Here is a 22753-nt window from a genome sequence, read left to right as displayed (position 1 = left end):
GCCCGCATCCTAACATCCCTTCCCCCTCCATGTCCCTCCATCCACAGGAACCATAATTCACCCCCTAGCCAGACTGGAATACGCCCCCAACTTGCGACATTTAGGCCAGTAACCTCCAACGAGGTAGAAGCAACCATGAACAAAATGAAAAGCGGATCTCCTCTGGACCCTGCACCCATGAGATTCCTTAAAACAGTAGTCCCCGTTATCACCCCCACACTCACAGAGCTTATTAACAGCTCACTCGCACAGGGATCGGTCCCCGATAGCTGGAAAAGTGCGGAGGTGAAAGCACTCCTTAAAAAGCCCCAGCTCGATCCAACAGATATGGCAAACTACCGGCCAATATCACTCCTCCCTGGGATCAGCAAGGTAGCCGAGAAATTGGTCAATGGACAATTGTCCCAGTTCCTCGAGACAAACAACATCCTACGGCAATCCCAAACTGGGTTCCGCCCGGGACACGGCACAGATACCGCCCTTCTTGCCGTCATCGAGGAGGCAAGGCGCATTCTAGATTCAGGAGGGTCAGTGGCAGTTATCCTACTGGATCTTAGCGCAGCCTTCGACACAGTCAACCATCGTGTCCTCCTCCATCGATTGGCGACAGCAGGGCTCACCGGGACGGCACTCAGCTGGATAGAGTCCTTCCTTACCGGACGCACGTTCCAGGTATGGGACGGCAACTACCACTCGTCCACCCTCCCCCTCACGAGCGGGGTCCCTCAGGGATCCTCCCTGAGCCCCACGCTTTTTAACGCGTATATGGCCCCCCTTGAAGACGTAGTGACACCATTCGGTATAAAAATAGTGAGCTACGCCGATGACACACAACTGGTCGTCTCCCTATCCCAACTAGACGACCACCCAGACAACCTGACAAACTGCCTCACTGAAATCCACGGTTGGATGTGTGAATCATCATTAAAACTAAACGGATCAAAAACCGAAGTGATGCTCATGGGTAAACAATGGGTGACCATCCCCCCAGCGGTCTGGCCAGACGTGTTCGGGGAAATCCCCACCCCGAAACACGAAATCAAGACCCTCGGAGTCTGGCTAGAACCCGACCTCTCAATGAAGACACAAGCGGCCAAAACTGCAGGTACTTGTTTTGGGCTTATGCGCACTACCCGCAGAATCCTTCCCTTACTTCCACCCGCGTCCAGGAAATTACTAGTCCAAGGGCTCATACTGTCACGGCTGGACTATAGTAATATGGTCTATTTGGGAGCGCCTGAGGCTACCCTGGCGAGACTGCAACGAACCCAGAATGCAGCAGCCCGTCTACTCATGAACGTTCCCCCCAGAGTGTCTGCCAAACCTGCTATCAAGGCTCTGCACTGGCTCCCAGTGCGCCAAAGGGTGGAATTCAAAGCCATGTGCACGGCATACAAACTGATCAACGGTTCGGAACCTGCGATCCTCAGCGGCCTGGTTACTCCATACAAAGCACCCAGAGCTCTACGGTCCGAGAACGAGCACCTAGCCAACATCCCCAAATTCAAGAGGACACGTACCGGAGGCCGACGCTTCTCTGTAAAAACGTCCACTGGATGGAACTCCCTCCCACGTTCCCTCAGAAAGGAGCCCAGTTATCTGACTTTCAGAAAAAAGCTTAAAACCCTTCTATTTCCCAAATAAAGCCCTCTCCCCTTCTCCCTCTCAGCTGGATACAAATTCTCATAGCGCGGTTATGCCCTCGGGTCACCAGGCGCTTTACAAGTCGCTAATAAATAAAAATAAAAATAAATTGGGGCTGGAGGGTTTCCAGGTAGGAAGAATTTGGCCACCGGCTCCAGGGAAGATTCCGCCGGTGATGCCGGTTCAAAGAGCTCTAGAGGCATCAACTCTGGCTCAGTGGATCAATATCCTGTGGGAGTAGTGGATGGGTGGGTGAGGTGGCTTACATTTTGACAAATACTTCCTATTTCTGTTCAAGAAGTGGGACATCAGTGACCTTGAGCAGGCCTACAGACATTATCAGCCACATTTATCTTTGTAGGCAAACACCATTACAAAATCAGCCTTTCTCGCTTTACTTGCCTTAGTGTGCATGCTGCAACCGGACTCACATGACCTGAAGTCGTGGTTCGACCCCAGGCCCCACATGCAAATAGGGTGAGGGTCTGTTATGGATATCTGCACCTCACAGTTCCTACAAGGCATAAAGTCCAAATGAGTTGGGGGAGACATCTCTAGCACTGCACCTAGGAGATTTACAAATTATTTTGAAGCGAAAAGGTGCACAAATTAAGGGAATAAGAACAAGCTTTGGGTCCACATTGAAGTAGAGGAAAAAAGCAGACTGATAGTCACACCAGGATAGATGCTACATGGCTTCAGTGACATCATCAGGCACCACTTCTAGCACAAATGCAGAGGCAGGGACCCATTCCAGCGTAGGGAGCGGTGCAGTTTCTGGATCCAGTCTGAAGCCTGGAATTATTCAACAGATGCAGAATTTGCATATATAAGTATCCATCAGAAAGTGATAACAAAAGGTTCGCAGACTCTGTAGTGTACAGTAGAGTACAGTACAATTCGGTCCATTTCCCTGCAGAGCTGTTAAATGTGATTGGATTTATTTTCTAATAGGCACTGACTAATCCAATTGGTTTGGGATTGAATGTACTAATATATGGGAACAGTATATGTGCATTATGCCTGCATTTGAAACATTACAACAAGGCAATTGACTTTTCCAATGCTTGTTTTTGTGGTTTACATGCTGCATCAAGTGTCACATACTCACTTCATTGCATTAATTACACCATCTCCCCACAAACCTATTTAGACTCTACTCTGCGATGGAAAACTCAGAACCCTGCATAATGATCTACAGACCACCAAAGGTGCTGCGATGGAATACAGGTGGCTCACTGTGCATTATGCAGTGACATGTAGCAGTAACTATGAAAAAAATGTCTTTGGATTCATCTGCTGGTCTTGTATGAGTCTGTCTGATATTGTACATATCCATGCTATGGTGTATTTCTTCCTCAAATACACAATCTTTGAATGGCTGCTCTTCATCCCTAAACATCACACATGGTTTACTCTTTTTCCTTAGGCAAACCCCAAATCCCTCCTATGTTACTATCTATAGCAGCCTCCTTGAGACAAGCAGTGTTGCATAAATGAATAAACACAGAGTATGCCACCTGCAGTATGGTGCTGATATTCACTCTTCTCTTTTACACCCATTGATAAATCATACCTACCCCCTTTCTTTACTTCATAATGTGATTCCCTCGGAAAGAAATTGCATCAGCAAAACTGATGCTAGGTTACTCTCACATTGAGATTACTTGTTGCCACTACAATTATACAGTGCGTCAGCAGAAAGCTGGGACAATCACATAACGGGTTCTCTCTGCAACTGGTAATCTCTATATATTATAAATGATTAATTGAGGTTTTCCAGTAACACAATTTTAGACTTTTGATTTGGTTTTCAACCTACAAAGCTTATAGTGAGATCCTTCGCATTTGCTGCACATAACAATTTTCAGTTGGAGAATATAATCCCCGTGAGCGATATGGGAGTGCGTATATGCTAGAAAAACTCTCCTTTTTCAGCTTGTCAAGCCCCTGGTAGATGTTGATGGGACAAGCAACAAATCAAGGGGCAGTCTTTCAAATGACTACTATTGTTGTGTCTCGCTTTGTGCAGTCTCATGGGTCTGTATTAGTGCGATGTCATTGATTTCTGAACATGGCCTTACTAAGTGGGGGTGTCCCATGGCATGGTCTGTATCTTCTAGAAGAGTTGGAGCGGTCCACACCAAGGCTCCAAAGAAAGACATCAGTGCACTGTTCAGGGCACATTTCTCCCAAGAGTTACTAGGTCAAACTTTGCTTTGTGCATTCCAGACATTGTCTAGTCCTTCCTGAAGTGAACCTAATCACCTCAACTGTTCTTAAAGAAAAATCCAACACACCCAGGAAGGAAGGCCAGGAAGGCAATAGTGGGGACTCTAGTCAACTGGTACCTTATGCCTGGAATTGTTTGCACGTTCTATTATCCATCATCAGTATCATCGCAAAGCTGCCTGGAGAAACAAGAACTGTTAGAAATCTACAGGGCAGGAATGGTTCCTAAACTGGACCAAGTACATCCTTTCCGCACATAACTCTAAAGGTAACAAAGGCATAAGTCCAAACTTTCCCAGGGTTAGAGTGTAGAGGACAAAAACTGAGCAGTCAACAGTCAACCAACAGACACAATCACTATGTTCAGCCCAATTTTTATCGTAGGAAAATAAGCAGTGCTTTTACAGATCAAAAGAAAATATTGTACACAGTAATAGAGCTTACCTACAGCGTTCTGCAACACTATGAGATAAAACCAATTCTTATAGCTCCCACATCCACTACAGTGACACAATGCAATGATGGGCGGTTTCTGCCTTGCTACAGCAGTCTGCAGTTCTCTAGTAATGCAGGAAAACATATGGGAGAGAGCTTAGGTGATGCAGTTAATAGCTATGGGTGGAGATTTATAGGTCAGTTTAGTCCAGGCTTACAATAAAGTTCTGATTGGCACGCATAACATTTCAAGGGTAGCCCTGTCTCGATCACTTCATTGTCTGGGTCTGCTCCTTAATTTTCCAGGCATGCATGTGATACGCTTCCAATGGCTGGGGAAAGATATAGCCCATCCTTCAGTTTGTGCCAGGTCAAAACAGGGGCTATCCAAAATTGATCCTATTGGTCTCAGCAATCAGACTCTTACCACAACATGGTGGCTTGTTACCTTCCAGACAATACATACACACACACTTGACATTCCATGGAATGTCAGCACGAGCATCTGGACGTTATATCCAAGCTGAACTGTACATGGGTGGTGTTGGTAGGCCACACTTCTATTCAAACATAAAACTGATTTTTTTCAATGCTATCAATCGAAAACAGATTTGCATGCTGCCCTGTCAACAACTCAGGTCACGGACAACAGCTTCAGGTCAATGAAGAGGGTACGACTATTGCGCCCGTTCATGGTCACCAAATTGACTGAAGTTCTTGGAATCAGCATGCACAGGCCTCCTAGGCAATAAAGCATATGTTAGATTAGTGTGTCAACTGGGCCAACAAAATCAGAATACCAGTTTCACACACAGTTAGGTCAATTCGGGAAGGGAATAGGCCAGTTTAACAAACAGGGAACATTCCCAACCCAAAATGGGAGCAGCTCAGTGAGGAGGTTCAGGTTAGTGCGAGCAGCTGAGGTGAAGAGAACATTCAAAGTGAAACCCAGGAGGAATGGACACTGTGAGAGTGCTGGGTTAAAAAGAAAGCAGTACTTAAACAAAATAATGACTGTTAGGTGTACATCCTTAAAAGTTCGTATCGCTGTGTCATGCCCATCACCAAACATTTCTTTAAGGTCTTGCGTTGGTTTATTTTTAAATAATTGAGTGTGAATTGTCATACTGATCTTCCTATTCAGTATTGTACAGGTATTTACAGAGTGTAATCTTACCCCTTGACACCAAGATAGTTCTTTAGGTCACTGAGTGAGCAGCTACTTCAACTGTCATACGAGGTTGGATGAATGCTGGAGGAGCTACAGCCCATGTGCCGTATGTTTTGGTACTGTGTATGAAATTCATCAGTTGTACTCCTGTCATACTGAAGTTCACCATAATAGGGAAGCCTATAACATCCCAGTTGCCTGGGTATGCAGTAAATGCAACAGAGTGAGCTCTTAGTGGGTGCAGTTCAAAGTCCACTATATATCAAGTAACTAAAAATATCAATTCTTGATGGGATTGAGAAAAGGATAAACAAATATAAGGGTTTTGAAAACAGTATAAAACTTTTTTATTATTGCTTAGAAAAAGTTGTATAAACAAAACATTCACCCTTATGGACCTAAAATACAAACTTTATTAAGACCATGCAAAATATAAATAATGAGGAAGGAGTCAAACAGTAGTAGCACAATCATGACAAAAACAGTGGTCGACATGAATAGACTTGCAAAACAAATACTGATCCAACACCAACAAAGACAGCAAGCAATAATAAAGCTAATATAAATATTTACAGAAATTGAATCAAACAGCCAATCACATTGAGGCGTGGCATGACAAAAACATTGGTCGACATCAATAGACTTGCAAAACAAATACTGATTCAAACCCAACAAAGACATCAAGCAATAATAAAGCTAATATAAATATTTACAAAAATTGAATTAAACAGTCAATCACATTGAGGGGTGGCAGTGCATTATTTTTTGTTGTTGTATAAGCTTTATTCGAGACAATTCTCATAAAAGCACATAAAATCAAGACAATTTACTCAAAATACATAATCACAGGATAAAAGCTTCATTAAACACAGTGCAGCACATACAACATCACAAATAAAACAATTTATACCAATTACACAAAAATTATTAAAGGCAATCCCTGCTTACCTACTACCCCCCAGATACCGTCGTCTTATCGCCCAAGCCCAACCCATGAATTTGGCTACCCCCGTCACTAGCGAATCCTGGTTTGTTGTGCGTAGGATTCTTAAGGCCACTGCACTATCGCGTGTCCCCAAATTTGTACATACCGGCGAGAGCCATTTTCTCCTCGGGTTTGCATAGGCTGGACATGCGAAGAGAAAATGGCCTAGGCTCTCCTCGGCATTTTCGCAAGCAGGACATAGATTGTTAGTGGGTCTGTGCCAGCCAGATGTTAATTTCTTAAGGGGGATAGATCCTGACCTTAACTGGAAGACAAGTTTCCTGTCCATCGGTACCGTAATGTTGGACCAGTAGTTTTCTAGGACGGGAAAGATTTTGGTCTCCAGAAAACGACCAGACATAGAATCTGTCCTGGTGTTATTTAGCATCTTGCCTCCCACCCATTCCCAATATTGCTCTTTGAGGGCTTCTTTGCTTGGGAAGATTTCTCCCTCGGGGTTATTCCAGAGATTCGAAAACCCCAGATTTACCAACATGGTTTTCAGGTGTTTTAACCATTTTATCTTATGGAAGATATCTTCCTTGATTATCCACAGAAAGCCCTCCGCGTACTGTCTTATTTCTGGAGTCGTCCAAAGACGTCTCCAGTAAAGAACTGGTCGCAGTCGAGCTCTGTCGACAATCGTTCGTCTGCCTAACTCCAGGAACAATGGGATTAGGGGGGTGCTCTGTGGAAGTCCAGTAATCCCTCGCATGAACTTGTTCTCGGAATTCTGGAGAGCCACCAGACTATTCCAAGCCCATAGTTCCGCGCCATATAGGGTGGCACCCAAAACCTTCGCATCATACACTGTCATTGCAGGTTTTATAGGTTTTGTTTTTGATTTACGGTGTTCCCCCCTTAGGGCACCTGAAAGCTGCTGGTGCTTCAGGACTACTTTGTTCACATGATGCGTCCAGCCAGTCCCCCCCGCGATCTGAACTCCCAGATACGTGAATTCATTAACTATGTCGAGCCTGCTGTTGTTTAGAGTTATTTTAGGATAGCTTCTACGTCCTGCAGAAAAAGAAAAGGCCATTAGTTTGGTTTTTCCAACGTTTACCTCTAGCCCGTGCTCCAGGCAAAAAGCATCAAAAATGCTCAATGCACGTTGCAGCCCCATGGGGGTCTTAGACAAAATAAGAGTATCGTCAGCGAACATCAGGATCGGAACCCTGGTGTCCGCTAACGATGGGGCATCTACACTAGCCCTCAACATTCTCTCGACTATCCCGTTAATGAATAACGAGAAAAGTAGAGGGGCCATGGAACAGCCTTGCCTAACACCCCTTTCCACAGGGAAGTCCGATGTTATCTCCCTACTACCTCCCCACTGGACTCTGGCAAAGTTGGATTCATGCAGTCGCATGATTAATGTTAGCAGTTCTGCAGGAATCCCCAGCTTTTGGAGAACCGACCATAGCTTGTACCGGGGGACTAGATCGAACGCCGCCCGCAGGTCGACAAAGGCGACGTACAGGCTGCCCCTACCCAGTTCGACGGTCTTCCACCGCAATATGGTGAAGCGGAAGACCTGGTCGATGGTACTAGTTGCTCGCCTGAATCCCGCTTGGTATGGGGAAAGGGCGCTATTATCTTCTACCCAGTCCATTAGCTGGTTTGTTACCATTCTCCCGACTATTTTCTGCATGGTGGCTATTAGACTTATAGGCCTGTAATTAGCAGGCAATGAGCGATCGCCCTTCTTGTGGATGGGGATAATGGTTGCACCCTTCCAAATATCTGGAACCACTGCCCCCTTTGCTAAGGCATTTGCCACAAGGAGGGTATATCTCGCCCATCTAGTCACATCATGTTTGAAGATGTCAGGGGGGATGCCATCTGGGCCTGGCGCCCTCCCACATTTCGTGGAACAAATGGCGATTTCTGCTTCACTAAGGGAGAATAAATCTTCGGTTGCATAAACCAGTATTATATTGTCAGCAACCACGGATTTATTACTTTCTGCGTACTGTGGCCCAAAGTAATCGACCCAGGATTCCACTGGTACATTGTTGTCGGGTTTAGCTGGGCCCACACCACTACCCCACTTGATAATTTTCCAGAATAACATTGAGTCTTTATTATCAGAGGCTTCTTTTAATTGGGCCCAATGATCTTCGTCCCATTTCTTTTTAGCGCGATAGATGGCTGATTTATAGAGTTTTCTATTTTTTGCCACTGCGGCACGATCCCTGTTCCTTATTGCATGCCCCAAATCTAGACGTGCTACTCTACAGTGGTTATCAAACCACCTGCCCACTACCTTGGTTTTCTTCCCTTTACTTTTCCTAATGAAAAAACATGGTCTTAGGAGGGAGAATAACCTATTATGGATTTCAGTGATACCGTTGTCCCCTGGCACCACTGGGACTACTGCTTCAATTTCTGAAATTGCACGATCGACCTCATTAGTAATATATGTCAGAATGGCCTCATTTGCTAGTACCTTGGGCCATTTTAACCTTCGCTCGTCGTTACTTAAAAGAGGGGTTTCGTCGTGTGTCTCAGTAGGGTTTCCTAGACCTGTATTCCACCACTTATGTGACACACATAGGGGGTTGTGGTCACTTTCAACCCGGGGCCTAACAGCCATGTCAACAACCCCATTCCACAGTTGGAGACTACACAATATATAATCTATTCGGCTCCTATTAATACCATTATCAAAAGTGTAGCTGCCCTCCTTGTCACCGGGTGTCCTGCCGTTAAGAGCTCTTAGGCCATGTTCCAAGCAAATTCCATTTAGCAATACAATCTCCTTTGTCCATCGCTTCACGGGTTTTAAATTTAGAGATGGTACTCCCCAGAGATTATCCTCTTCGCTCTCCATAAAGTCATTTGTACAGTCCAAGGGTTCAAAGGTCCTGTTTAAATCCCCAACAATTATCTTTACATTTTCCCGGGAAGTGAGCTCCATAACATCAGACAACAACTCAATAGTGGATAGACTTGTTACTTTATCTCCTCTCACATAAACATTGTATAAGTCTATTGGTTGGCCTTTTACGAAGGAGAGTCTGAGAGCTTGTAGATCAATATTTCCCACGTCTAGGATTTTTATATCAATGTCCAAACCTTGTCTGACCCAGACAGTTAGGCCACCCTTGGGCCGCCCTCTTCCCCCTTTTGAGGCCGGTATACAGTAATTCAAGTACCCTAGGCAAAAGAGTGGATCACAAGCCCAGGTTTCTTGAAAGCAACAGATGTCAAAACCACTTATGAACTCCACCCAAAGTTGGGAATCCAACTTACTAGCCAACCCGGCGATATTCCAAGATAAAAGAGTACCGCTGGTCACATCTGTCCCGACCCGAGCTTTGGCAAGTGGAAATACATGGGCTGACATTGGGCTTTCCATTGGACTAGTCAGCCTATCTAAATCATCTGTTGGGTCCACAATTGAATCATCTGTTGCAGGATATAGGACATTTGTACTTAGTGTTCCCAGTCTTGAACCTCCTTCTCCAACCACACACCCAGCCTCGATGTTGTTCTCCATTAGATTTATGGAAATGGTATTACCACTAGCATCACGTGTCCCTTCCACTTCTTTTATGATTCCACCCATGCTATCATTACCAGTATGTCAATACCCCCAGCCCGACTCCTGCCATCCCACATAGGAATTACAATATGTATGTGGTATATGATTATAACCAACAGGGGGAGGTGGTAAAGAAGTAACTGGCCATGGTACAATGGGGGAAATTAAAGGCTTGTTGAGTAGACTTGTAGTTACACTTGAGGGTCGGGGGTAAAAGAAGGTAAGGTCCACAATACCAATTCCACCCTTATTTGTTCCCCATCCCTGCCTTGTTATCCATCCCACCACCCTAGGGTCTTGAAAGTTAACCACTATACAGTCACCCCCCAGGGTTTTTGGTGTATAACCCATCCAGTCAATTCTCCTAGCCCCTATTATTAGCCCATCAATATCACCCGGCAGAGGACGATTTTCCTTTAACCAGTGCATGGTCTTGTTTTTGAGCATCTGGAAATTTTCTCTCTGCCCTGGGGGTAAAGGTGGTACATTGATAAGCACTGCCACATAGGGGAAGGAGTCTGGGGTAAGATTTATTGGGGGTTTTCTATGAGGTGGCTTTGGCAAGGGCGGTGGGATAGATTTGGGAACTTGGGGAACAAGTTGGAGGGCAGGTTTCTGCACCTGTAATTTGTTATTTGCTTGGGACGATGTTAAAGATTTACCAGCCGACTGGTATACAATAGCCCCATTACCACCCCCCGGGATGTTTGGAGGTATACATGTATTGTTGGTTACGTTTACTGATGTTGGTACTTTACCCACTTGCTGACACAAAGTGACCACAGCGTCTGCAACTGCCGGTTGGTTTTGTGTCTGGGCTAATATGGGCTGTGAAGGATGTGTTGTAATCGACTGCGATGGTTCAGAACCCGCAGTCACTCTCTCAGCCCTATCTACAGTTTTTGCAGTGGCTTTGGGTGGAAGTTTGTTTTGTTTGGGAGGTAAAGGAGAGCCATTTCGGGGATTCCTACCCTTGTCCTGTACATGAGGGTTATTTACGACCTGGGGGTTTGGGTTTGTTTCCACCCTACTTACTTTAATCAGGGATTTTATAGAATAGAAATTGTCTAAAGTTGTCTGCTCAAAGTGGTTCAACCTATCTGTGAGCTTAGCAATTCTATCCTCAATGGGGGTAAGTAGCAGTTTAAACATTTTTTCCAATTCTGGAAGCACATTTATAAAAGATACAACATTTTCATTACTCGGTACATTAGCAGCAGAACAAGAAATGTCCTCTTTGTCTTGATTATCCTGGGATACAGGAATAGTTGGTATTACACTTCCTGTACTTTGGACTTGTTCATTGACTGCCCTCCCGATGTTGACAGGTTTATGTAGCTTCCTGAATTTTTGTGGAGGTCTGACCATCTTTTTACAATTTTTTACGGAAGCTGGACGTTTCCTTTTGGATCCAGTTTTGGAATTGGTCAATGTAGCCTGAAGACCCAAATCAGAGTGCGGTGATGAGTGGGATATGCTACCACAGGAATTATTTGTATCTGCCACAACACTCTTATTTACTTTGTCACCCTGAGCCTCACGGTGTTCGTATGTAACTGGGAGGTTCACTGATGATAAAGGGGTTACCAAAGTGGGGTAGGCTACATTTGGAAACTTGTCTGTAGAGTTCTTAAGTATTTCGATGGATAACCTGCGCTCGGCACGCTTCTCAGCCAAAGTTAGTTCTTTGTCTATTGTCAATGAGCGATTAAAAAAGAATTTGTCAAGGGGACCAATGGCCAGCGGACCAGGCTCCGTAGAAAGAGGCATCACATTGCTGATTGCAGGGCTTGTATTAGCAGTCATTGCCATATTGATTACAAAATAATGCAAAAAAGTGTATGTCACTTACTGGGATAGATGCTAAGTGGCGCCAGTAAGAGGGGTGGCCCAGCCCGGCCTCCTTTGGCCCCGGACGGCCACAGACAGTCCCGCCCTTGTCCCGGGCTTCTCCCGGCACCCTCCCGCGCAGCGGGGTTGTAGTAGACTAATAAAGAGGAAAGGGTGGGGCAGGGGGCGTGGCGAACAGGGAGAGCGACCCAGGTGTTGAGGGTTGACCAGCACGCAGGGGCTCCTGGTAGTTGGAGTCCCTGCCGGTCCGCTCGCAGCCCTGTGCCTGCCTGACCTCACTTGCCCACTCCGGTGTCAGTTCCTGAAATACAGCGCCCCTGAAGCACACAGCTCCTCGCACCACGCGGCGAAGCGGGACCCGCGGAGCGGGTCCGGCGAGGTGCTGCTTCTGCTGAGAAGGGTCCAGGTAAAAGGAAGGCAACCACAGCAACGATCAGAGTAGCAGAGAATCCCACGACGATCTTTCCAAAGGCTGTTTTTACCACTGCTGGGGCAGGGGGCGTGGCGAACAGGGAGAGCGACCCAGGTGTTGAGGGTTGACCAGCACGCAGGGGCTCCTGGTAGTTGGAGTCCCTGCCGGTCCGCTCGCAGCCCTGTGCCTGCCTGACCTCACTTGCCCACTCCGGTGTCAGTTCCTGAAATACAGCGCCCCTGAAGCACACAGCTCCTCGCACCACGCGGCGAAGCGGGACCCGCGGAGCGGGTCCGGCGAGGTGCTGCTTCTGCTGAGAAGGGTCCAGGTAAAAGGAAGGCAACCACAGCAACGATCAGAGTAGCAGAGAATCCCACGACGATCTTTCCAAAGGCTGTTTTTACCACTGCTGGGGCAGGGGGCGTGGCGAACAGGGAGAGCGACCCAGGTGTTGAGGGTTGACCAGCACGCAGGGGCTCCTGGTAGTTGGAGTCCCTGCCGGTCCGCTCGCAGCCCTGTGCCTGCCTGACCTCACTTGCCCACTCTGGTGTCAGTTCCTGAAATACAGCGCCCCTGAAGCACACAGCTCCTCGCACCACGCGGCGAAGCGGGACCCGCGGAGCGGGTCCGGTGAGGTGCTGCTTCTGCTGAGAAGGGTCCAGGTAAAAGGAAGGCAACCACAGCAACGATCAGAGTAGCAGAGAATCCCACGACGATCTTTCCAAAGGCTGTTTTTACCACTGCTGGGGCAGGGGGCGTGGCGAACAGGGAGAGCGACCCAGGTGTTGAGGGTTGACTAGCACGCAGGGGCTCCTGGTAGTTGGAGTCCCTGCCGGTCCGCTCGCAGCCCTGTGCCTGCCTGACCTCACTTGCCCACTCCGGTGTCAGTTCCTGAAATACAGCGCCCCTGAAGCACACAGCTCCTCGCACCACGCGGCGAAGCGGGACCCGCGGAGCGGGTCCGGCGAGGTGCTGCTTCTGCTGAGAAGGGTCCAGGTAAAAGGAAGGCAACCACAGCAACGGTCAGAGTAGCAGAGAATCCCACGACGATCTTTCCAAAGGCTGTTTTTACCACTGCTGGGGCAGGGGGCGTGGCGAACAGGGAGAGCGACCCAGGTGTTGAGGGTTGACCAGCACGCAGGGGCTCCTGGTAGTTGGAGTCCCTGCCGGTCCGCTCGCAGCCCTGTGCCTGCCTGACCTCACTTGCCCACTCCGGTGTCAGTTCCTGAAATACAGCGCCCCTGAAGCACACAGCTCCTCGCACCACGCGGCGAAGCGGGACCCGCGGAGCGGGTCCGGCGAGGTGCTGCTTCTGCTGAGAAGGGTCCAGGTAAAAGGAAGGCAACCACAGCAACGGTCAGAGTAGCAGTGCATTATGTGTGAGGTGAGCACAGATGTGCAACTTGCATAAAGAAACTCGTTACTCCCTGTCATCCAGATGGAGTCAAAGTGAAAGCAGTAACCAGGATAAAATCACAGACCAAACAGTGCATCTGTGAATTTCACCCAGAAGTGATGAGAGCGTGACTCATCTAAAATCACAGATACCACCAGTAGATGGTTGCATGCGGCTCACATAGCGGTGAGATGTAGTATACAAGGAAAGGCTGCTTTAAGAACCAACAAGCTTGTGTGTTTATCAGTGTTCCTATAGGAGAAATGTGGTTATGGTGCAGTTAATGAGAACAGGCACAAAGGAAAGGATCAATAAAGGAGAAGAGGACCAGAGTCAGGGGTTATGTCCCTAAGCACTTTCTGACCCTACAGTGAAGACTCCATAGAAGAGGCCTCCCCGCCCTTGATCTAGATTCCAGGGGTGGAGGTATTAAGCAATATACAGCAATGAGTGGGGGGTAGAGATGGTGCTTACAGGCGAGGAATAAGCATCGAGGTCCTGGAGAGAAGAGAGGAGAAGGGGAAAGGGCTGGGTGATGCAATTAAGCTGAAGACATTTCAATTAGTCACCTATGACCAGAAAACAAAATAAGCGCCGTTTGTCAGAATTCAGACAAACCAGCACAATGTTAATCCCACAACTTGGACCTTCTCAGTTACACTTCACACAAAACGTAAGTTCAAGTGCAAATATAGCCAGGAGCAGCCCACTCCTATGTACAGCCACTAACTCATAGCCTAATTCGAGGGCAGCATGAGCAAGGTTCAGACTGTTGCACTCACCCTCTCTGCAAGCAACATGCCAAGTCACATTGTTCCTGGGCTCATTCACACAATGCCAACGAAAGCAAACACTATGCTTGTCAAAGCCAGAGGGGGCACTGCCCCTTAGAAACAGCTTACACTGGGGATCGGTAAGGCAGAGCAACAGGCTTCATGAAACACTGCTGTGATAGGTATAGCTTGCGCCCATCCTCTCAGCATTTGAGGGTTACAGTGCCTAAAACAGCATAGTTTGTGTGGTGGTAGAAAGCACACAGATGGTGCGCCTCTACCTCTCAGAGTTGGACCAAACTAATCCTGATCTGTAGTGCCTCAAGACTCCTGCAATTCCGGTTCTGTATAGACTTCAGCCTATGATCTCTTGCAAGTTCATCAGTCTTGTTTGAAAAATGATGTAATTAACAAAACTCCTGCCCAAAGCCCCAGTTTCAAACAGATGCTTCTTTCTCTTGGATATATAAATGGAAATATCCCAAATTAACCTCCTCCCTCTGCCCCAGCACAGTTGAAGAGCCCACAAACAACCCATCTGGAGCAGCTTTTGATAATGCTGCACTAGCATCAGTCAGCAGCTGTCAGGACTTGGGGAATAAGTTGGCTCCCTCTGGGTCTCTAGTGTACTGCACTCCTTCTCTGGAAGTCTCAATTTTCTTCAGATGATGTTGAAGCACATCTTTCTTTTCTTCCACCACCAGTACCTGCGCAAGAATGTCTATCATGTATGCCACACTAAAGTACACAAAGAAGGGATGTATGGAATGCTTGAATTAATCTCACCCACTGGTAATTACACACGCTGATTACATGTTCTGGTTCAGGGAGGACCTGGCTTGGCAGTTTGGACTAAATTGTTCCCATTGGAGTAGGGTCAAGACTGATCTGCATTTAGCAGGGTCCAAACTGAGGTGACCTGGTGTACAAAAAATTGATGGATTGGGATGTGGCCCGAGTAAATGCCAATGACAGATTAATTCAAACATTCCAGCAATTACTTTTTTTTGGGCTTACTTTAGTGTATCCTGTCTGCCATGGCAAGCTGTCTGCATGGTACACTAGCAGCCATACCACGTGCCAATCTTTCTGTTGAGAGATAACAAGGTCATTATTTCTCCTGGTTGTCTCCTCTCTCATCCCACCATAATTTGCTTCTGCTTCCAAGGAAATTGTACCCGTAATGAATGATCCCACTGAGAGATTCGCTGTGCCCAAAGGAGGTTTGTGATTGGGCATAAGGCCCAGTGTTTTCTCAGGACTACCACTAAGTCCTAGGATTTGAATCTCGTCACCAGTGAATATCACCCTGTATTTCAATCGAATGAGCATCATAATCGATGTATTTGATGGTGCAGCTTTCAAACATGCTAAGGAGGCAAAAACGAAGGTTGAAAGATGCATGCTGTGCCTCCAGAATGAGATGTTCCAGCCAGAGGTAGATTGCTGGTTGGGGGTCAAATAACAAAACTGATTCTGTCCCTGAAGTAACTATTACTGAGTAGAATTCCTAGCTGATTGGAGGTGGACAAAATTATGCTTATGGAGGTGCTAAAGACAGCTGGTGATAGTCCATCGAGGTTGAACCCAAAGTCCTGATGTGGTGGCCATGGACCCTGATAAAGGTAATTTAGATCAGTTGTATCTGCACCTAAATAATATTCTTATGATTTTAGTGTCTCTTGGTAATTTCTGAGCCATCATCCATTCTAGTTCTAGAGATCAGGTAAATTCTCGTTCCTAGAGATCCATTACCTTCCTGGATTACACTGTGAAATTGTTGGGAAGGATAATTTTGGGTAGGCTTTAAGTCTGGGCGGAAGAAGATACTGCCAATGCAGATATCAAAATGGGTGATTGTAACTGTGAGCAGTGCCGTAACCTTACTTGCTTAGCAAGTTTTTCCCTGTGAACAAAATTGTTTCGGGTATCTGACTGGCCGTTATTGATTTGTCCTCCGCAGTTAAGATGGTGAACAGGTTCAAACTCTAGGTATGGCCAAAATTGAGATTGCAGTGTCACTCCCAGCACAAATAAGGATGTATAGCAGGGTCGAGTTCCTTTTTAGTTAAAAAATTATTGGTCTGGATGATACATTTACCAGTTTTCTCTGATTCACCCAAAGTAGATAGTAGACCAGCTCCCACACCAAGTTAAAAAATACCATGCTTGTATTGAAATTTGGTTTCTAACTGCGTAGAGTTCATGAAAATACTACAATGAAAAGCTAACCCTACCAGGTCAGAAACAATGCCTTTCTGTCCTCCAAAGAAGAGGACAAAAAATAGTCTGGTAAATAGCATCAGCTTGGAGTCTGGAAAGAATACATTCATTTTCATATTTTGGAGAGGTCTTTGATTCCAAGGTGAACTGGTTTCCATTAACCAGGTTTATGAGACAAGCAGCCAAATTAAGGGAGGCTTATTAAGCTCTGCTAGGGAAGTATGGTAATTTGTGTTAGCTCAGCAGTCCAGGAGTCAATAAATATTGTACTGCACGGTGCTGATTGCTGAAATGCTTTATTTTTGCTGCCCCACGAAAGTCTGCAGCAAACTATCTGAGCATAAATTTCAATTAAATGCTGTTCTGGAATAATATCTTATCAGTCAGTTGTGTAGTGCCTATGACGGAAACGTTTTAGCCCGCTTCAGGGTCAGGTCTTGTGGCTAACTCATTCTGAATTTCCAAAGATATAAGTGTCAGAAACATATGTGCAATGCTGACTTTACGACAATGTCCCCACTCAATAATGCATTCACTTTTTCTTCCACAATACCCTTAGGAGATAATTTCTGCAACCGTTATTTTCGATTACTCGAGATCATCGACAGGAGGGCATGGCAGCTTTCCTCAGTAATATTATGTTGAATAGGAGGCTCATTTGTTCTGCGTGACTGGATTTATGAGAGCCACTTTTCTACAAGGGAGATTCTGGGGTTATATACCTATTGTTAATAAAAGTCAGTCTCTTGATGAGAATATATACTTTCTGATCATTAACAACAGTTTTCAATACTCTACGAAACGCCAAGATAATGGGTAAATGTAATGGCAGAAGAGAAGCATGTTGCAACAAAAGCGCTATATAGTCCAGTTCCAGATCATCTTTTTTTTAACTGATGAAATAATAGGTCTCGAATACAATACTACCATTATCAAGTCTTGTCCTTGGTGCCACGCTTTAGAGAAAAGGCAGAAAATCTTGATCAAGAATATAAAGTAGTTTGTGATCAAACAGGGCAAAGTAGCAGTTCAACAAGGCAAGTTTACAGTACCTGAACCAGTTTGACAAACAAGTTTTTCACTTTGTTTAATCAATGTGTATATATCTTAAATTTAAATGCAAAATAGCAAACTGGAAGTTCAAAACTGCTATTAAGTTGTACACAATGGGATGCATTCCATTAGTGATGGGCAAAATTAAATCAAAAATGTAGCGAGGAACAGAAATTCTAAATCTGCCACTTACCTTTGATATCTCTGTGAACAATCATATTACTGTGCAAATAGTACACGCCCTCTAGGATCTGTCTGGTATATTTGCGGGTTACATTCTCAGTCAGGGCTCCATAGGCTTTCAACTGGTCCTTGATTGAACCCTGCATAAATCAGAGTGAGAAGCTCAGTTACAAAGTTATGCAGGAATAAGCCATTTATTGCATGGAACTACAGAGAATTCATTTAACAAATAAATAGGAGCAAATAATTGGATATGTTCAATGATATGTGACTTATTAGGTTTAATATTGCTGATACATTAACGAAAATCCTAGTTTGCACAATCACTTACAGACACTATGAAGGGAAAAGGGCCACCCATCATCTTTCACTAGCTGTAGAAAAAATAGAGCATTAAGCTAAGCTAATAGTTGGCCTGGGCATTGGTCCCACTTTCTCCTTTCGGGCCTAATTGGTGCCCTGGTACTAAGAAACACGTACATTTCTACTAGAATACAATTTTATCCCCAAATGTTTGTCATTCACTGAGTTTTAATAATGAATAAATGGCCACAATGTATGAATCTTAAAGGTGGTTCATGAGGGTGTGCAGTTTAAACTTTTAGCCCCCAATAGAAGTTTGACATGTCTTATACTATTACCACGCATAGAGTATGCCACCAAACTCTGTGCCAATAAACAGCTGGCAAGTATGTGCTATGATTAACATTTTATTTAACCTTTATAACACAAAGCTGAACTGGTGAGAGCAGCAATCCCTTGAAACAGACCAGACAACATTTAATAACGACGATAAAACAGGTCAAAAGTTCATTAAAGACAATCAGGTAAATGCATGGTAAAACGCAAATAAGCACGTTAGGTGTGGAGTGAAGCCAGATATTGAAATCAGCTCGAAAAAGGTATCACAAAAAAATGTTGCTATACTAAAGAAAATACCTATAAAAGCAAATCCTGTAAAAGATATTTTGTACAAAAGAGAGGTTACTTACTTGTAATAAATGCTTCATCCTGGTAATCCTCTAGATTCACAAACAGCTACGCACGTTTGCCTGATTACAGAAATTCTGCTGGTGTGCTAAGATATTCTACTGTTTTGCACCATGAATCCTTTTCTGGATTCACTTCCTGTGCCCTATTCTACCATTTAGTGGTTGGGTCCAGAAACTTAAATAACATTTTTATTGTGGGCATCATCGACCACCGTTTGGTGGTAAGTTCATACCATGTGTGACGTCAGATGGCACCTCGGAAGTTCATGTATGTGGTTGCCATAGTCAGATTATTTTTTTCCGCCTTTGGGAATGGAAGCACGACAGAGGAGCTCAAAGAACCACAGTGTAGAGAGAAAAAGAGACAAGTGCTCAAAAAATCACTGAAAACACCCAAGGCCACTTGAGGTTCTAAGGAACATAGAAGGGGTGTCTTCTCGACCTAAATGGGGGGGCCCAGTCGGTAATATCCATGTGGTAGGAGAATGAAGAGGGGAGAGGCAGTAGAAGGTTATGTAAATACCCCCTTTAAGTTCTGCCCCAACTGCCGCAACAAAATCGCACCAAGAGACCCTCACAAGGTCTGCAACTTTTGCCTATTGAGAGACCACAAAGACGAAGACTGCGAGGATGCATCACATTTGTATTGACACTAAAGGAAAGACAGCGACAGAGGCTAGAACACAATGCCATGGCGAGCACTCATAAAATGCAGGAATCCCTGAAAGACCTCTGTTTATCAAGGGATGAGGAGAAAAACATCTAGGAGGCCAAACCATCACGAGGAGTTGAGCATCGAAGACTCCGCAGCCGACACCAAAAAGAGAAAAGAGGCATAGAAGGCGGCGAAAGTTAGTGAGAAGAAATTGCTAAAGGTAATGAAAGGCATGGACGTTAAGTCCTCAGACTCAAAGTCCTCAAAGACACACTCTGGTTCGAAACACCGAGGACCGAAGATCAACACAAGCAGAGTGATCCATAAGGGTCCGAACCAAAGGACTCCAATGGGGAAAGTCGTCAAAAAAAACACTGACGCGAGCGAGTGCTCGTAGTGGAGGTCAAAGTTTCAGGCCAAGGACAGCCCTCGACACTAAAAGAAAGCCACCACTCACAGTTAAAGCCAAACAAAGAGGGTTCAACGTCGAAACAACATCCCTAGTTCAAAGGAGGAAGGAGTTCAACAACCTCTTGAGGGAGTTTCAGATCTAGAAGAGCTCTACAAACTTAAAGAGGCCGTAGTTTCCGAGGAGCACAGCCAGTTTAAGGACACATGGCAAGGCCTTGACGCAGAGTCCCTCGGGAAAGAGGTAAACAGTTACCCCTCGAGGCCTTCAACTCCTGACAACTTGTCCCTATACAACAGCCTCATCAAAAGGGCTGCAGGTACCTATGGGGTGCAGCTAGAGGAAGAAAAGGAGGAGGCATGCTCCCTACCGGAAACACTGATGCCCTCACAGAAAGCAAACCTCTGACTACATATACTCCCCTGTACCCCCAAACAGGGAAAGGAGGGCTGCTGCGAACCGGTCAGAGCAAGAGCTATAACCTATTGGGTGGAGCATTTCAAACATTCCACTCAAGATCCTAAATATATTAAAGGCAACGTCCCGGCGGGGGTCAAACATGGTCTCCACTTTAAGGAAAATAATGCCCCCATATCAACAGAGCCACCACCAGAGAAGGAGAGCAGGAGGCTTGATCTGTTGGGGAGGAAGATGGAGAAAGAAGCAGCCACTCAGTGGAGAACAGCTAACACCAATGCGCTTCTTAAGCACTACGGCCATCGGCAATGGGATGAGATATAGGGGCTAATGCAACATCTTCAGGAGGACCACCACAAGGGGGCCAAGACCGTGATCCAGGAGGGCAGGAATATCACCAACACCAGCCTTAAATCCTCCCTGGATGCAGTAGAAACAACTAGCATGCAGATGTGCATCGGCAGAACCCTCAGGAGACGCACCTGGCTCAGGGTCTTAGGTTTCCAAACGGAGGTACAAGCCTCTATTATCAACATGCCCTTCACAGGCAACGCCCTGATCGGACAGTCTGTAGATGAGGTGCTACTTCAGATTAAAAAGGATAATGACAGTGCAAAGGCCATGGAGGCACTCCAGATCTGAGAATCCTTTAGGAGAGGAGGAGTTGCGAACAAAATGCCTAGAGGCACGGCAGCATTCACAACAGGCAGCACCAGCCCCAAATCCTCACTCACCAAACAACACAGCAAGCGCCACACCATCAATGACAACACCCTGCAAGACTATCCTTTTGAGGGAGGCCAAGAGGAAGAGGCCAACCTCCCGGGGATGTGGGGTAAGGGTCAACCAATTGACTCATTCATCACCCAGCCCCACCACAATGCACCAATGGGGGGGGGGGGGGGGGGGGGGGAGTTTGGGGGCGGGTCTTCGAGGAGTGAAGGACGATCACATCAGACAACTGGATCCTGAGCATGATCAAACATGGATACTGTATACAATTCACCAAGACACTGACACACGGACCCCTGAAGATAAGGCACTTCAAGGGACGGGAACCCACACAACTGCGAGAAGAGGTCAAAGAGCTCTTCCAAAAAATAGCCATAGGAAGGGTTCCCTCTAGGAAGCTGGGCAGGGGCATCTGCTCGCCATACTTTCTGGTACCAAAGCAAGACGTAATAGTAAGACCAATCCTAGACCTCTGATTTCTAAAAAAAGTTCATACGAACTCAAGACTTCAAGATGATACCATCACAAGTGGAGAAGCGTGGCTCAATAGTTAGAGCGGCAGACCCTGATGCAGAGGTCTGGCCCGGGACCAGGGTTCAATTCTCGCCTCGGCGGCTCTTGGACTCAATCTCCCCAGACCTGATAATTCCCGCCTCAGTGCCTAGTCTAATCATGGGTCCCACTCTGTGACTCTGGGCAATACCTTGCCTAATCTCCACAACGTCCCCAGCAGCCAGGAAGGGTTCCACAGCGGTATGAATACAGCGCTACGAGACCTCAGGGTAGAAGTGCGCTATATAAATACAAACACACTTACATTTTACATTTACAATAAGTAATACCAATCAAAGTAAATTTGGAATATACGGCCACCTTAGGTCTACAGGATTCCTGCCTACACATACCTATAGACACAAGACGTTTCACAGATTCGTTCTGGACAAAGTACACTACCAGTTCAAGGTGCTACCCTTTGGCATAAAATCCGTGCTAAGAGTATTCACAAAGTGCATAGTGGCTGTAGCAGCGCACCTAAGAAGACAGGGCATTCAAGTCTACTCGTACCTACATGATTGGTTAGTAAAAGCACATTCATAGCAAATATGCCACAAGGGCATGCAGACAGTAATTGCAACACTGCTATGTCTCAGGTTCACAATAAACCACAAAAAGTCTTTATCCCAACGGAAACACCAAAGGTGTCCCTGGGAGCAACCATAAATTCACAAACAGTATTGGCGTGCCCAGTCTGCAACAGATTAGAGGCGATTGCAGAGTAAACTCGCCTTTACCAGAGGGGTTGGTCTTTGACAATGAGGTCTGCATCATGCATCCTACTCCTACCGAATGCAAGACTTCATATGCGTCCCACACAGAAATGGATCTACAATGGAAGGCCACAAGCCACAGGGAGCTGGGAGGATCTAGTGGTTGTCACAGCAAAGGAACAAAAGGAAATAGAATGGTGGAGCTAATCAAATGTGAACATAAGGTAACCTTTCAAGACACCAGATCTCACGGTGATCATAACAACGGCATGGGGTGCTCAAGGCTTGGGGTGCTCACAAGCAACCTGAAGGTCAGTGGACTCTGGAAACACACTGATGCTGTGAAACCCAAATATCTACAGATGAAAACAGTTT

The 22753-nt window shown here is 46.0% G+C and overlaps 1 protein-coding gene across 1 annotated transcript in view; it reads right to left on the bottom strand.

The window, feature by feature from the left end:
• The window catches only part of MAP3K2 (mitogen-activated protein kinase kinase kinase 2), a 409487-nt gene that overhangs the window by 60012 nt on the left and 326722 nt on the right, over positions 1-22753 (bottom strand). The window contains exon 15 of the mRNA XM_086954496.1: positions 17916-18045. Coding sequence (XP_086810622.1) covers positions 17916-18045 — 130 coding nt within the window. The remainder of the gene's footprint in view (positions 1-17915; positions 18046-22753) is intronic.

The sequence above is a fragment of the Lissotriton vulgaris genome, chromosome 2_1 (genome assembly GCF_964263255.1).
Source record: "Lissotriton vulgaris chromosome 2_1, aLisVul1.2, whole genome shotgun sequence".
NCBI lineage: Eukaryota > Metazoa > Chordata > Amphibia > Caudata > Salamandridae > Lissotriton > Lissotriton vulgaris.
This window is presented reverse-complemented; position numbering and strand designations above follow the sequence as displayed.